The sequence below is a fragment of the Diabrotica undecimpunctata genome, chromosome 3, assembly GCF_040954645.1.
Source record: "Diabrotica undecimpunctata isolate CICGRU chromosome 3, icDiaUnde3, whole genome shotgun sequence".
NCBI lineage: Eukaryota > Metazoa > Arthropoda > Insecta > Coleoptera > Chrysomelidae > Diabrotica > Diabrotica undecimpunctata.
In genome coordinates this window covers 148,967,971-148,985,412 of record NC_092805.1, presented here as the reverse complement: position 1 = coordinate 148,985,412, position 17,442 = coordinate 148,967,971, and the positions used below count along the sequence as shown (strand labels likewise).

The 17,442-nt window shown below is 30.7% G+C and overlaps 1 protein-coding gene across 2 annotated transcripts in view; it reads right to left on the bottom strand.

Annotated features, from left to right (window-relative positions):
• LOC140437532 (uncharacterized) overlaps nt 1-17,442 on the bottom strand; it is a 44,024-nt gene that overhangs the window by 25,690 nt on the left and 892 nt on the right. The window contains exon 2 of one of the 2 annotated variants that reach the window (XM_072527112.1): nt 11,029-11,265. In XM_072527112.1, coding sequence (XP_072383213.1) covers nt 11,029-11,265 — 237 coding nt within the window. Of the gene's footprint in view, nt 1-8,384; nt 11,266-17,442 lie in introns of those variants that run through there. The other variant, XM_072527111.1, reaches the window with a different exon arrangement.

The following is a 17,442-nucleotide window of genomic DNA, read 5'->3' as shown; positions in this document are numbered from 1 at the left end:
GAGGTCACCAGCTGACAATAACAACAAAATAGTCAGAAATCAAATATGTTATCGTCAATAGAAGATATAGAAATTCCACAATATCATCCAAAACTTATCATTTTATTATTTGGTAAATATTAATACCTGTATCTATTACAGGTGTTTATTTATGTTTCAACTGGATCTGGTTCTTATTTTATCATTTGGTAAATAACAATGTGTCTAAATATTCTAATTTTTAAATCCAGGAACGGACATATCCTCCGATCACAATCCGGTTGTTTTGTCGATGAGAGTGAATCCACAGAATAAATAACAATCAGAATGCCGAGAAATTTGTGACAAACTACGACAGAGCCGTAATTTAAATTTTTAGAGATTAATAATTTAGTAAATTTGAAATAATTTAACACTAGAAAGTCGGAGGGGTCAATTTGGCCCCTGTTGCGATTTGAAGTTATTGTAGTTCTTTTATTTGATACAATAATAATTTCATATTTTATGACTTTTAATATTTTGATACAAAAGTCTTATTTAACGCAAAAAAATATTGTTTACTAAATTTATTAAATGGATTTTCTAACAAACCTACCAAGAAAGGGGCCAAACTGGCCCTGTATTAATTATTATCGTTTTCTCGGAAATTTGACGATTTCTTTTAACTTTCTGTCGGATAGATAAAATTATGTTTATGTACGTTTATTCCTAGAAGGTATTTTGTTACATACTGTTTGTTCCTTGAAAGTATTTTGTTTATTGAGCGGTTTATTAGGTTCTGCTGACTCTCGTTTCTAGAATACTGAAACATTCGTTCAATTGTGAAAATTCAAGACGACTGTAAAGATGTCTCGTCGTGGACTATCAGAGCTTGAACTTCTTGAAGAAATACGAAAAATACAAGAAGATGTTTCGGGAGGTGAATCTGAATTTGCAGAAAATAATGAGTCAGACGATGAACAATACGTACCACCACAAAATAATGATTCAAGTGACTCTGATTCTTCAGAGCAGTTAGAAAGTTTTATTGTACAAGACTCACCAATTTATGTAAACACTGCTTCTACAACTCAACAGCACGAGTCAGCTAATTTTATCGTGAATCCAAGTGCATCTAAGCCAAGTCACAAGAGAAAAAGAGGTCAACAAGAAAAAACTATTTCAATCGGAGACACCGAACAATCGAAAGACGGAACCACGTGGAAAGTTATTGATTCTGGATTAGTACCTGGTAAGATTATGATTTTTAGTATCTTCATATTCATTGAATGTTTGCTCATTACAGGACGCCGCGCTCAGCACAACATTTATCGAGAGGAATCAGGTCCTACGTCGTATGCAAAAAGGAACATGAGGAACAATTGTGTGGTAAGTGCTTGGCATCTAATAATCAACGACAGCATGTTACGTCATATAAAAGAATGCACTAATGCAGATGCACATCGATGTTTGAAAAATGACACATGGACTATAACTTTGGAAGAACTGGAGGCTGTCCTTGCTATTATGTACGCAAGAGGAGTCTACGGCGCCAAAAATTTCCCAACCAACAGCTTGTGGTCAACACTATGGGGTCCTCAGTTTTTTAGGCAAACTATGCCACGAGACAGATTCAAGGATATTATAAAATATCTCAGATTTGACATAAAGCAAACGAAATCTGAACGATTGAAAACCGACAAATTTGCTCTAGCCTCTGCGGTTTGGAATGTATTTATAGAAAATAGTGGCGCATGTTACAAACCGGGAATAAACCTTACTGTGGAGGAACAACTACTGCCTTCTAAAGCCAGGTGCCCGTTCACACAGTACATATCAAATAAGCCGGATAAGTTTGGCATAAAATTTTGGCTTTTGACATGCGTGGAATCAAAATATATTGTAAATGGTTACCCTTATACTGGTACTGATCATCTACGCAAGAAAGATACAAGTGTTGGTGAACATGTTGTTTTGCGGTTAATGGAAAATCAACTGGGAAAGGGCAAAAATGTTACGACAGATAACTACTTTACATCGTTAAAATTGGCCAAGGCATTCCAAAAAAAATCAACAAGTCTTGTGGGTACTTTGAATAGCAACAGAAAGGAAGTTCCTCTAAGCGTAAAGAGTAAAAATGGAGAATTATATGTTACCCATATATTCCAGAGCGACGAAAAGATAACACTTACTGCATACCAAGGAAAGAGTCACAAAAATGTGCTTTTGTTGAGCTCATTACATTAATCAGTGGATGTTGCTGTCGATGGAAAAAAACTTCCTCAAACAGTAAGTTTTTATAATAAAACAAAATACATTTTATAACATTCTTGACTTAGGAGCAATAAATGCATGGATTATTTATAAAGAAGTTACTGGAAGTAAAATCAGTCGTCGTAAGTTTATTCTTCAGCTGAGTGAAGAATTACGGGCTCCATACCTTGCCTCCCGAAATCTGGTACTATACCCAGCACCACCGGATTTACCAACTACCAGCACTGTGACTAGCCAAAAAAGAAAAACATGTCAGTTAAAAATGTTTTGTAAAGGAAATCATACTTCCAATGAGTGCCACGGCTGTAACAAGGCAATGTGTGGCAAATGCCAAAAACTCCAAACTGTATGTTGTTCCAAATGTTTAAAATGAAACTAAAAAATTAAATCAAATTCTATCGTCAAGAGTTTATATAATTTCTTAAAACTGTTTATTTTTATTTTTTGTTTATTCCAAAATAAATAGTTAATTCTAAACTTGGTTCTTATTGATTTAGAAACTTGGGGCCAAAATGATCCCTTCGGGCTATCTAGGTAGGTATGCTAAGACCGACTTTCTAGTGTTAATATATTCTTCAACTAAAAGTATGACATAAAATATTGTATATTGTGTCTATGGTTGCCGTAAATCAATTAAACCGGGTCAATTTTTCTATGCACACCAGATAAAATGTCACAGAACAGCAATGGTTCCGTTTAAAACATAGCTGGTTCCGTCTGCGCGAACGAGATGCGCGTACTTATCTTGACAAACAGGGTGGGCATTCTGATTGTTATTTATTCTGTTATGAAACTAAGAATATAAAGCACACTAGCTTCAGGAAAATCATGGATACAACGGCTCAAACAAGACAACACATATCGCTGCTTTGAATGAATAATCACACATTTAAAAAAACGTAATTTTTCAGGAGAGGCCGTCAAAAATTAAACAAAATATTTATTCTCATAACTTTTTATTAAATTGAGATATTTTCACATTAAATATAAACATTAGTAGGGCGTTAAATAATCATTATTTGCTTGTGATATAAACTTTTTGTTACTTGGCCATGACAAGAACTTCAAAATAATGAAAAACATTCAGCACTTCGACTTATGATAAAGTAAGTACAACAAAATTATTTTGAATAACATCACAAAGCATAATGCGTTACTCGAGCTATTTTCTCGAATAAAAAGATATACTATTGCAGAAAGTATTCATTAATTTTAAATGGATTATTTTAAGATGTGTTGTTATTCTGCAAACAAACAATGTTATTACCTGTAAGGACTTGTAGCAACTGGTAGTCGTCGATTGTTGATTGTTCATGAAAGATGGTGCCGAAAATCAACCAATCACATAATGACATTTTGTGGCGCCACGTTGCCAGTTTTCGAGATACGAATGTGAGATTTATTTACAAGATAGTAGAGACCGTTTTGGATATCGCTGTGTGCTTAACTAGAAAATGAACTGTTTTGGATTGGAAAGCGGCGATATATTATACGGAACCAAAATTTAACATAAACGAGAACTTAAGGAAAGTCAAAGAATATAATGCAGAAACTCTAACTATTGATTTTTCCAAAAATGTTTGTTAAAAGCAACGATGTAATATACTACAGTATACTCCATCTATAACGAACACGGTTATTACGAGGATTTGCTTATAACGATGTACATTAGATATCCCGTGAAATTTTTATTAAACTACAATCATCTATATCGAGACAAAAGCTCCTCCGCGGCGACCTGTCAAACGTGCGAGGTCGAGCCTCGACCTGCGTTCACTCATCCGCCCCGTGGGGGATTAACGGAGGGTGGCGTACCGCAACACAGGTACTACGGGGAGGGTGGAGCCCCGTGTTACTTTATGTAATCACACCACCCTCAAATGGTGTCGGACTCGTAGGGGTAGAGGTTTCCGCTAACGGTCGTATGCCGAAAGGCCAGGTAGACCAGGGTCCAGCTGATGCTTTTACATCAGAGGGTGCACGAATCGTTTCAATGTATGCACAGTATTATTGTTGTCTGATATAACGAGATCGGCTTATAACGAGGTAATTAGTCTGCCATTTCAGTTCTCGTTATAGAGGGAGTCTACTGTAGTATATTACATCGGTGGTTCAAAGTAATAAAATCCTACAAGCAATCTTATGACGTCCTCAAATCACGTTTCTTTTTTTTTTTTTTTCTTTGGATGGTGGCTTTATCCATTTTTATCTTAATATTTATGCACCCTCTATACTTAATGCCAGTCACCGTCACTGAGCACAAGTTGGGTGTTTCACTGTCTTCACATTTCACATCAGCGAACCACGATGCCGTGCCGAATCCGAATAACGTATAATCAATGAATATAGACGCTTATAGAAGAGCAGTTCAAATGGGCGATTTGGTTACGGTTTATACTTCAAAACACTCTTTAAGAGGGTGGCTGCATAAGTGCATAAACTCCAAGCGTGGCGCCGTGGCCGTCGGCTTAAAACTATCATGAAAATTTCATAATGAAATAAGTAGTTAGGGGGAAGTGGGAAAGGAGTACGAACGGGTAACTTTACATCTACGCCTAAACAAATTTCGATGCCATTGATTTGCAAACTGTCTTTTTTTTTTTGTTTTTTCAAAATAAAATCTTTATTTTTAATATATTAAATTGTTAAATTTTTAATTTTAAAACTTAAAAATGTATGATATTTACAATATTCAAAGTATTTTTTTAATTATATAACTTTTATTATGCTGTTTTTCTGCCCAAAAATTAAGGAAACATTTTTTTTAAATTTCAATTTAAAAAAAAAATTATTCAATGAAACTTTTTACTAAATTATGAAATTTTCCATTTCGCCGAAACTTCCAAACTTAATCTTGTTTTAAAATAACAACTAGTAGTATCTAAAACATAGTTTTCACAGTGAATGAATATTGATGAAATTATTACAATATAGTCTTACACTGATTTATACTTAAGATTTGTAAATATTTCAATTAAAAATTTGATCATAATAATTTTTCTAAAAAGATTAATTTATTAAAAATTAAAATAATAATATTTTCTTTAAAAAATTTTATAAAACGCAAAAATTTAATCCTATTCTACGACCACGCGGCATCTACATATAAAAATATCTAAAGTTGCATTTATTGCCCCACTCTTTCATATTTTAGAAGCAATAATAGAGCTGACATGACCGCTCCTTAGTGGTACTAAAATCTTGATCTACCTCGATCCACCTCTCATTCTTGTTTGTAACGTGCGTCCCACCCTGTTTAACCTTTGCCGACTTTCAGAAATAACAGTGAACAATTCTTCTACAAGCGTCTATATTCTTTGATAGTATAATCAAAATGTACCTTTTAAAAGCTTTATCTCTTTATATTTGAAACATACCACATATGCATTATAAAAACATGTCAACACTGCCAAACCGAAATATTTTTGATATTTGCAGCTATATTCAGCTTGTACTTTCGGTAAACTCAACCGGCCATTCTGATTGTTTCTTATTCTGTGGTACAACTATTAAATCCCGCGAGGATATATATACACGAATTCAAGAAATATGCTGTCGACGAAAACAAAGTAATTGTACATCGCCTCCCTCCTTATCATTGTGATATGAACCCTATCGAGCTTATATGGGCTCAAATAAAAAAACAAGTAGCAAGAGAAAACAAGAGTTTTAAAATGGAGGAGTCGGAAAGCGTGTTAGCTACTGCTATACAAAATGGCACACCCGAGTCATAGAAAAATTGTATAAGACACGCTATAAAAGATAGAATGCGGGATGTAGACACAAGAGTGGATATTTCGGTAGAACCATTAATTGGGCCATGTTAAGCAAAAAGCAACCAACTCTCAATTTGTAAATTAAAAGAAAATTAACTTTTTATACTTATCTAAAAATTAAATTTTTCGTCATAATTTTTTTAATGATAACTTTACTCATCAATACTTTAGGTGTAAAGTCATATTATCATTGCAGTATCAAAAGTATTGTTACGATAGATAATGACGTGTCGTATGACTCAAAACTGTAAACATGTTTTTCTAATAAGTATTTTTTTAGTAGGCAATATCCAAGGGACCCCTACGCTAAAACCAGTTCCAGCCGTCGACCGACTTCTAGTAAATTCGCCGAAAGACCAGTCCTTGAGTGACGTTCTCGTCTATTCGATGGAATCCCGTTCTAATGGAGAAGGTCATCGATCCTTCTAGATAACGGCATTTTATATATATATATATATATATATATATATATATATATATATATATATATATATATATATATATATATATATATATATATATATATATATATATATATATATATATATATATATATAAAGTGTTATAATTGTCAGTGTAAATAGTAATGATCGCGATAGCTCTTCATCATCCGATGAGTTGCCTCCATACGATGAGTATGGAGGTTCTACTAGTAGAACTACTTTATCAAGATTACTTTCATATATAAGTAAGTTTATTTGATTAACTTATTTTTCAAACTAAAATACGTTTCCTCAACTCCAATATACTTTCCTTTTTTAAAACTTAATCTCATATATATATATATATATATATATATATATATATATATATATATATATATATATATATATATATATATATATATATAATATATATTAAGACTAATTTTTAAAATTCACTGTAACAGTGTGAACAATACGCTACATTCCTATGGGTCCTAAGAACACGTTGTCATGTATGACTTTAACACAGAATATTATCGTACTTTTAGATGTTTTCTATATATAAATAAATATAACATACATAAATATTAATCCTATTAAATACATTTTATTAGATTCCTCAACGAATACATAACGGTCATTAATCTATGATAATTTTGCTGTTTGTGAATAATTAAAATATAAATTGCTAGAATATCTATTGTCATCACAAACTGGCAACGATGTCATTACTTTACCGCATTCACATTTCTGAGAATCTACTGCCTACAAATCTGATTCTCAACTATAAGCGAAAAAGAAATGGACATAAAGTCGAAGTGAAATACGCCTAGAATTCCATTAAAAATAAGAAGTGAGGATCGGTCAGATACGTTACTATACGTTTTACATATGGCCGAATATGCAAAAGATATGAATGATAGGGTTTGCGTTCTTGTATGTTGTTTCAAATTATTTTTCAAAGTTTCAAAATTTATTATTATAATTCCTAGTAAATATTCAAATAATCAATGTTACTCACGCCATCTATCCGCCGAGTGCATTTAAATTATCTTAAGGACGCTACTGTAGTTCCTAATAGCCCGACCGTCGCCTCATAATTGGAGCTTTCGTTAATTCCCCGCCCCTTTCTCTCTTTAAACATCCAACAGGCTGGACGAAATTTTGTTGAGTGGTCTCTTGACGAGGTAAGCCGAAAAATTTCTTTTCTCTTATATATTTTCCAAGAAATATTTATTTTAGACCCTTACCGGGAGTCTAGTTGCTAGAACTATGTTTATTGGCCCGAGGTTATCTAAATAGCTATGGATTTACGGTATGTGTTCTGAAACCAACCATTCGAAGAATATACCGTTTGCTTAGCCTCTCAATCCTATATATTTTTATGGTGGATATCATGTTTCTGCTGCGATAGATTCAACGTTTATGCCCGCCTGAGTACCTAGAGGGTAAAAAATTATATCCTTTCTACACGCCACACTAGCATTTGGATAATTCAGGTTGTACACATTTTATATTTTTTTGATTGGACAGTGAAGATTATCTATGAACTACATAACAGTGAAATGATTTATTATTGATCTTTTAATTACAATAAATATCTACATTCTATGGGAATATCTACATTCTACATGTCGATCGGATAGCCAAGCGGGCTGGGCGGCTGGCTTCTCCTTCGCTTCACTGCGAGAGATGTCAGTTCGATCCCCAGCTCGGTGACAGAAAACAAAAAGGCTAACGCAGCAGTTTAAAATTCTAAAATGAATCTGCGGCTTAGTCTAGAATATGCTGGTATCTGATCGGCCTATGGTGGAGCAGTACGGCAAGAGATAAGGGCTTGCGGCTCGGTGATACTCCTCCATAGATCCCTACCGGAAGGGCGTGTGCCGCCTAAATACTGGGTATATATATATATATATATATATATATATATATATATATATATATATATATATATATATATATATATATATATATATATATATATATATCTACATTCTACCTAATATACAAACGTATTTTTTACGTGAACTAATTTCGAAATTTGGGATAAAGTATAATTTTATTTTCATATATTTTTCATTCATAATCTAATGCCAAGATATAAAATGTTTAGTTTTCTTACGATGTCTTTAATTTTAGTTTCGTATAAGCACTTCTCACGTGTAATTTAATACCGTAAACACAGATTGTTTTTTCTTTTCTGGCATGAAGTAACTTTTTAACGTAGAATATTTTAATAACTTTTTGTTCCTTACAACATAATAAAGGTTTACTTTGTTTTGAATTTTTCATTTTATTTCTTTGTCTTAGCTCGTTTCCTTAGGAGGATAAACTATTAAGGAATGGTGACAATTCATTTTAACTTTTAAAATAATATAAACAGCTTCTATATGACTTTTGAAGGAACCGTACCCAACTCTCCGACACAAACAGAAAGGCCTAGACTGTTTGTGTACTTAAATAATGCATTGTTTATGTTACAAAATCATAGGCTGCGTCAAATTATTTAAAAGAAATTTGTCCAGTATGTAACCTCATATGAAGTTTCATATTAAATACTTGGTAAGAAAACAGCTTAAAACAAATTAAAACAAATATTTTACACTTTTTTTCCGGTATGCACTAAAACACAATGTGTTTTTAAAGAACATTTGTAAGAAAACTGTCTAAAACAAATTTCACACTTATAAGGTTTTTGTCCAGTGTGCACTCTCAAATACCTTTTCAAATCATATTCTTGAGTAAACCGCTTAAAACAAATTTCACACTTGTAAGGTTTTTCGCCAGTGTGCACTCTAGAATGTGTTGTCAAATGACAATAGCCTACTAAATTGCTTAAAACAAATTTCACACTTCTCCAGTGTGCACTCTTAAATGTCTTTTCAAATAACTTGTTTGACTAAATTGTTTAAAACAAATTTCACACTTGTAAGATTTTTCTCTCGTGTGTACTCTCAAATGTGTTTTCAAATTACTTGCTTGACTAAATTGCTTAAAACAAATTTCACACTTATAAGATTTTTCTCCAGTGTGCACTACCAAATGTGTTTTCAAATAACTTGCTAGACTAAATTGCTTAAAACAAATTTCACACTTATAAGATTTTTCCCCAGTGTGTACTCCCAAATGTGTTTCCAAACAACTAGCTTGACTAAATTGCTTAAAACAAATTTCACACTTATAAGATTTTTCTCCAGTGTGCACTCTTAAATGTCTTTTCAAATAACTTGCTTGACTAAATTGTTTAAAACAAATTTCACACTTACAAGATTTTTCCCCAGTGTGAACTCGCAAATGTCTTTTCAAATTACTTGCTAGACTAAATTGCTTAAAACAAATTTCACACTTATAAGATTTTTCCCCAGTGTGTACTCTCAAATGTGTTTTCAAATTACTTGATTGACTAAATTGCTTACAACAAATTTCACACTTATAAGATTTTTCTCCAGTGTGCACTACCAAATGTGTTTTCAAATAACTTGCTAGACTAAATTGCTTAAAACAAATTTCACACTTGTAAGATTTTTCCCCAGTGTGTACTCTCAAATGTGTTTTCAAACTATATGAATGACTAAATTGCTTACAACAAATTTCACACTTATAAGATTTTTCTCCAGTGTGCACTCTGAAATGTCTTTTCAAATAAATTGCTAGACTAAATTGCTTAAAACAAATTTCACACTTATAAGATTTTTCTCCATTATGCACTACCAAATGTGTTTTCAAATAACCTGCTTGACTAAATTGCTTAAAACAAATTTCACACTTGTAAGATTTTTCCCCAGTGTGTACTCTCAAATGTGTTTTCAAATTACCTGCTTGACTAAATTGCTTAAAACAAATTTCACACTTGTAAGATTCTTCCCCAGTGTGTACTCTCAAATGTGTTTTCAAACTATATGAATGACTAAATTGCTTACAACAAATTTCACACTTGTAAGATTTTTCTCTCGTGTGTACTCTCAAATGTGTTTTCAAATTACTTGCTAGACTAAATTGCTTAAAACAAATTTCACACTTATAAGATTTTTCCCCAGTGTGTACTCCCAAATGTGTTTCCAAATAACCTGCTTGACTAAATTGCTTAAAACAAATTTCACACTTATAAGATTTTTCCCCAGTGTGTACTCTCAAATGTGTTTTCAAATAACCTGCTTGACTAAATTGCTTAAAACAAATTTCACACTTGTAAGATTTTTCCCCAGTGTGTACTCTCAAATGTGTTTTCAAATTACTTGCTTGACTAAATTGCTTAAAACAAATTTCACACTTATAAGATTTTTCTCCAGTATGCACTACCAAATGTGTTTTCAAATAACCTGCTTGACTAAATTGCTTAAAACAAATTTCACACTTATAAGATTTTTCTCCAGTGTGCACTCTTAAATGTCTTTTCAAATAACTTGCTTGACTAAATTGTTTAAAACAAATTTCACACTTACAAGATTTTTCCCCAGTGTGAACTCGCAAATGTCTTTTCAAATTACTTGCTAGATTAAATTGCTTAAAACAAATTTCACACTTATAAGATTTTTCCCCAGTGTGTACTCTCAAATGTGTTTTCAAATTACTTGATTGACTAAATTGCTTACAACAAATTTCACACTTATAAGATTTTTCCCCAGTGTGCACTCTCAAATGTGTTTTCAAATTACTTGCTTGACTAAATTGCTTAAAACAAATTTCACACTTGTAAGGTCTTTGTCCAGTCGCAACTTTCATATCGTTATTTAATATTTTTACTTCAGAGAGTTGATAATTTCCTTCATAAGATGAATATTCAATTAGTGTGTCCATAATTTCCATTTTGTGTTCGTCTAGGAGATAACCTAAAATACAAACCAACTATAATATAAATATTTGAGTGTAAGGGAAAATGAATGAAACAATCAAATTAAAGCATAATATATATATATATATATATATATATATATATATATATATATATATATATATATATATATATATATATTTACATATTTATATATAGTTTTCAGTTTATTGAACCGTACTATATTTAATATAAAATTAGTTTTTTTTTGGTTTTAGGTTCAATAGTTTATATTACATGTGGAACTAGATTTCATTTTCCATAAAAATCAACGTTTCGGCAGGAAACCCTTGCCTTTGTCAGGATTTTAAAATGTACGAGATTAAGAACAAACAGTTAGTGTAAAAGATGTATTTATAACATACCAAAACGTAAAACGGGACACTGACATAATGAAATGACAAATAAAAGTTGATATCTGATATCTCATGGTTTACTGTCATTAGTGTATAATTTATTGAAACTTAACCCAAGAAAAACTAATTTTATATTTTATATATATATACAGGGTGGTCCTTAAGTAATTGTACAAACGAAAACCGTAGATTCTGCACTTTAAAATATTACGATATAAGCCAACTTGCTTTAATAAAATGTTGATATTAAGAAAGATACAGGGTGTTAAAGTGGAAATTTAAAAATTTATTTTTCGCTATAACTTTTACGGTTGTAAATATTTTTGGACAAAAATTTACAATTGGATGCTTTTGAGTAGGGTAAATTATAATTTTATACTTACTTTAATGCAACTAATAGGGGGCGCCACATATGCCACATGTGTGGCATATATTAGCGCATAACTTTTTTTCTCTTTAAGTTAGCTCTATTTGTGTTAAAAAATATTAAAGATACAGTATTTTTACAAAGAAAAGGTATACTTGATAGTAACCTGAAAATTCAACCGTTTTCGAGATAAATGCATTTTATAAGTCCGCTACACAATAATTCTTAGTTTGATATTTGTGCGGTAAAACACTGAATACCTGTAGATAAGCATAATTCATAGTTTTTTTTATTAAAACAACTTAAAGATAATAATGTAAAATCACAAAATGCTTTGTTATATATCCAATGCCTTATTGGAAAAAAGATATTTCATCTCGTTCTTTAGGTGCCGTGTCCATATTTAGACGTTGGCCGTCATCATGTTTACAATTTCCCTTTGCTATCGCTTCTTAAGTTTCTATAATGGCGTTGTATTACTTTTTCTCTGTTGTAAAATGCTAAAAACCCAGAATATGTGGTTTATGTAACATACTTAAATACAACTTTTCTGAACGTTGGATTGGTCGTGGTAGTCATATTCCTTGGCAATGTGGTATTGATTGAGATATTGATATAATTATTTAATTCATAAAAAATTTGGAAAGAATACTTCTTGTTCATTACGTAAATTGTTTACTCATTTTTATTAGGACAAATAGAAACTAGAGCACAGGTATTTAATAACACATATGTGTCCTGTTTCATAATACTTTTGCTACAAATCTAACCTGAAAGACTCAGCATTTTTACAAAAACGTCATCGTTGTTCTAATAACCGAACACATAGGCAATTTAGTTCAGCATAATATTAGTTCGTTAGTAAATCATAATAGGCCATTTGTTCGAGATGTAATTATAGTTACTTATAAGCTGTAACGTAATTATATAAATAAGTAATGTCATCGATATATTCATCCATTATACATTATGGCCATTACGTAGCCCCGAATTTAATCCGCTTGATTTTGGTGTATAGGGCGCATTAAAACAACGTGTCTATAAGAATCCCATAAACATTCGCAGCCAACTATGGAAAGAAATAAATACTGCAGCAGTTTCTTTAGAACCAATGATGCTATTTAATATGAAACGATCTTTTATGGAATATATTGACAAATGAATTAAAGAAAATGGTGGACATATCGAACACTTACTTTGACAAAAAGTTATGTTATTTAGTTTAACTATTTCTTAATTTGGTTTGTAAACAAAATGTTTTGATTATAACTTTAATTTAACATAAAACGTAAAATGTTTGATGTAAAATCCTATTATTCTGTTATTTTGTCAAATCCTATTATTAATTATCCTGCTGATATATTTATTTTATTTAATATTTCGTTCACTTTTAACTTTAGTTAAAGGTATTTTATACCAAAATTCAGAAGTATTAATGTTTTTGTCTATTTTTTCTTCGTTGCCTGGAGTAATTGCCTTAGATCAGAACTATGCAGCTGATTTTTAAAATGCGATTATCTCGAAAACTGTTGAGTTTTGAAGTTATTAACAAGTATACCTTTTTTTGTTAAAATAATGAACCTTTAATATTTTTTATCCCAAATACAGGTAACTTAAAGAGCAAAAAAGTTAAGTGTAAATTTATACCACATCTGGCATAAGTGGCGCCCTCTATCAGTTACATTAAAGTATGCATCAAATTTTAATTTCTCATATTTAAAAGTACCCAGTTCTAAATTTTTGTACATAAATGTTTACAAACATGAAAGTTATAGCGAAAAATAAAATTTTAATTTTGAACTTTAACACCCTATATCTTTCTTAATATCAACATTTTATTAAAGCAATTTGGCTTAAATCGTAATATTTTAAAGTGTAGAATCTACTGTTTCTTTTTGTACAATTACTTAAGGACCACCCTGTATATATATATATATATATATATATATATATATATATATATATATATATATAGAAATGTAACCATAAGCTCCCATACTAACAACAGTTGAACATTGAACTACAGTGTTCAGCATCTCCAACAATTCCGGACAATAAACCCATTTTTATATTTTATAACATTCATTCGATTATCATTATTTGATCAATTCAAGATTTCAAATTTGATGCTTGCAATGTTGTTAGATTAACCATTTTTCTGATATCATTAATCACTTTGGTTTTTAAATACACCGCTCTGTATATTGCATTATTATTGGAATCCTCACAATATGAGTTCAATTGTATGTAACACTTGGTATTTTATCTCATCACTAAGATCTTCAATAAATAAAACAGTGCCAAATAGTTTTAAAATAATTCAGTAAATATAGAATGCTGTGATTTTAACATTAATTCAAAAAAAATAACAAAAGCTTGGCATTTATTGAAAAGTTTTATGAAATAAATTGTATTAACTAAATTAACTAAATCTGACAGTTGTTTTATGTGTTTTAAAAGCTCTGCAATAAAGATGGTCTTTAATGAAAAATAGTGAATTATGGTTTTAATGATGATAATGATGATGAAAAAAGATCTCATAGTGAAGTAGCCAACTTGATCAACAATATTTTCCCAAGCCATTCTCCTATTAAGGTCCATTCGCTCAACTAGGGCATATTTTGACAGATTCATAACTGGAAACCTACAACACAAAAGGTCCTAGCCCACAGTATTAACAGCTTAAATAAACTTTTATTACAGAACTCCTTTCATTGAAAAAAGAAGAATTATTATAAATTGTGGAAGTGTATACTAAACCCATAAAATTTTGGGTAGTATATATTTAAAAGATATATTTTAGTTGTTATAATTTAACATAACTATTCATTATATGGTGCAAATAAATAAATATTGATTGTCAGTAATTCGTAAAGTTCTATTTTATATACTATTTAGTTTGTTTACTAGTAATATTAGCTATAAGTGAGTGTGCTTGTTTGTATAGTAATTTCCAGCCACTTCTAGTCTGTCAAAAAGTAACTAACTTTGCAAAAAATAATTACTAAATTCACTAGACAGTTCTGACTGGTAACAGCGAACTGACTATAATAAGGCAATGGTACAAAAAATGTTAAATCACTTTGAAGAAACTGGACAAGTAAAAGATGGTAGCATTCAGACAGGTAGGCCAAAAACTGTTATAAATTACAATAAAACTTTAGATTTAATGCAGAGTTTCCTTGAAGATCCCCAAACATGCTCAAGCAGGGCTGGGCTGCACAAATACATGACATAGGTCATTCTTAGTTCATAGTTGTGTGTATTACATAGGAATTCAGTTAAAGCCTACAAAATCCATTTGTTGTTGCAAGAATTAAATGAAGATGACTAGGACCTTAGATTATAGTTTAGTGAGGTAATGATGAATAAAATAAAAAATTGCAAAAAAACATTACTTACACTGTGTGGTAATATAAAATGCCCAAATTTAAGGCAATAGAGTGAGATAATTCCACACTGGATATGTGAAAACCATACTCAAAGACCACAAAAACTAAAAGTATGGTAGGGTATAGTGACTACTCATGTAAAGGGGCCATTTTTTATAGGAGACTTAACAAGCCTGAAGCAAATGAAATTGTGCCTGTCCTGAAAAACAAGTTTGGAGTCAATTTTAATTGTTTCAACAAGATGGAGCTCCAGTTCATTTTAATGTAAATGTTCGGCATTATATGGATCACACAATGGATGCATTTCCTGGACAATAGATTGGTAGATTAGGTAGTATTGAATGGCCTCCTAGTTCATCTGATTTAAATCCTATGTTATTTTTATTGTGGATATTGAAAAGTATTTTTAGTATATAAAGTAGTTTATAGTAGATATAAAACTAAACCAAAAAGTGTTGCAGAGCTAAGGCAAAGAATTATCAATCCATATTAATTTAAAATTAAAAGTGAAACTGGAACAAACCATGAAGTGGAGATATCCAGGAGTGGCTAGTATACCTGTGTTAGCCCTAGACTCCAGCAGAGATCAGAGGTAATGTAAGTCGATAAAATCTCACCAGCTACAGGGGGTCATGTAAGATGCCCCCATTTTCAGTTTTTATTAATCAACAAGTTACCAGTCTATTGCATTTACCTTCATAAATACCATGAGGATTGTTTTTTAATACTGATGTCCTTCCAAAGTTTTTATGTGGCCATACAATGTTTTTAACAACTTTTTATTAAACTGATGATGGAATGATTCAATTCCGAAAAGATCTTCTTTAAAATAAAAATTTTAAGCTTTTAATAAGCATTTTTTATACCTTAATACACACGAACACCACATGCTCCATATTAATTTCTAGAGAAATAGACACTTTCTACAATTGTTTAGGATACTGTAAATAACACAGGATATTTTGAACAATTGATTAGGTAGGTATTAATTTAGAAATGTAGTAAACTTATTAAGTATTATTATGTTCAAATTTTGTTGTACCTAGTTTGAATCAAAAAATTCATTGAGACAATTAATAATTTTTAGGCTTTTGTTTTATCTTTTTAAGATGTTCCTGACTACATAAAATCGAAAGTATTGTATACAGTTGAACTGGTATTGAAGTGGATATTTCACCAAAGGTACAATCAAATGTAGGTTAACTTTAATTTTCCTACAATGAACATAATCCCAAAGAATATAGATGCTAACCCTAAGCCTCTATATTCTTTGATAATCCTATAGATATGTTTGATGTTAAATGTAAGCTTAATATACGTCAGTGTTGCCATATACTCAATTATTTCACACTCTCACATATAAAATTATGGGCAAGATTTATATTTTATGAAATGAAAATTTAAAATTGAAAAATGCATATATAATTTAACAAAAACGTGAAAAATACATATATAATTAAAAGCATTAAAATTATACCTATAAATATTATAAAATAAAATTATATCTTACATTTAAAATACTTATATAAACAAACCATTAAAATTATGCTTAAGGTAAAAATTAATAGTTTAGAAACTTTAAAAACTACACAATAAAGTAAAGTTAAATGAAAAAAAAATTAGGTGAAACAAAAGAATACACTAAATATTTGGCTATATTTAAAGTAAAAAATACTATTTTATGAATGCTTTTTAATATGAATTCAAAAATTGTGGCTTCTCACAACAAAACCTTATATAAAAATTTATGGGAAAATCCCAGTAGTTGGCTGTATACCACCTTTTAAAAAACTTATACAGAAGTAAAACACTTCACATTTACCTAAGTATATACCTAAAAAGTATTTTACTTCTGTATAAGTTTTTTAAAACATATATAATTTCGTCAAAGTATCTTTCCATTTTAAAAACTATACTTTATACAAAAAAATGTGGCAACACTGTGACGCACAAACATTTAGTTCGATGCCAAGGTTATGTTCATTGTTCATTGCACTCAAATAAAAGTTAGCCCAAATGTACAAGGTGGTGTACTTAAAAACCAAAATGACCAATGCATT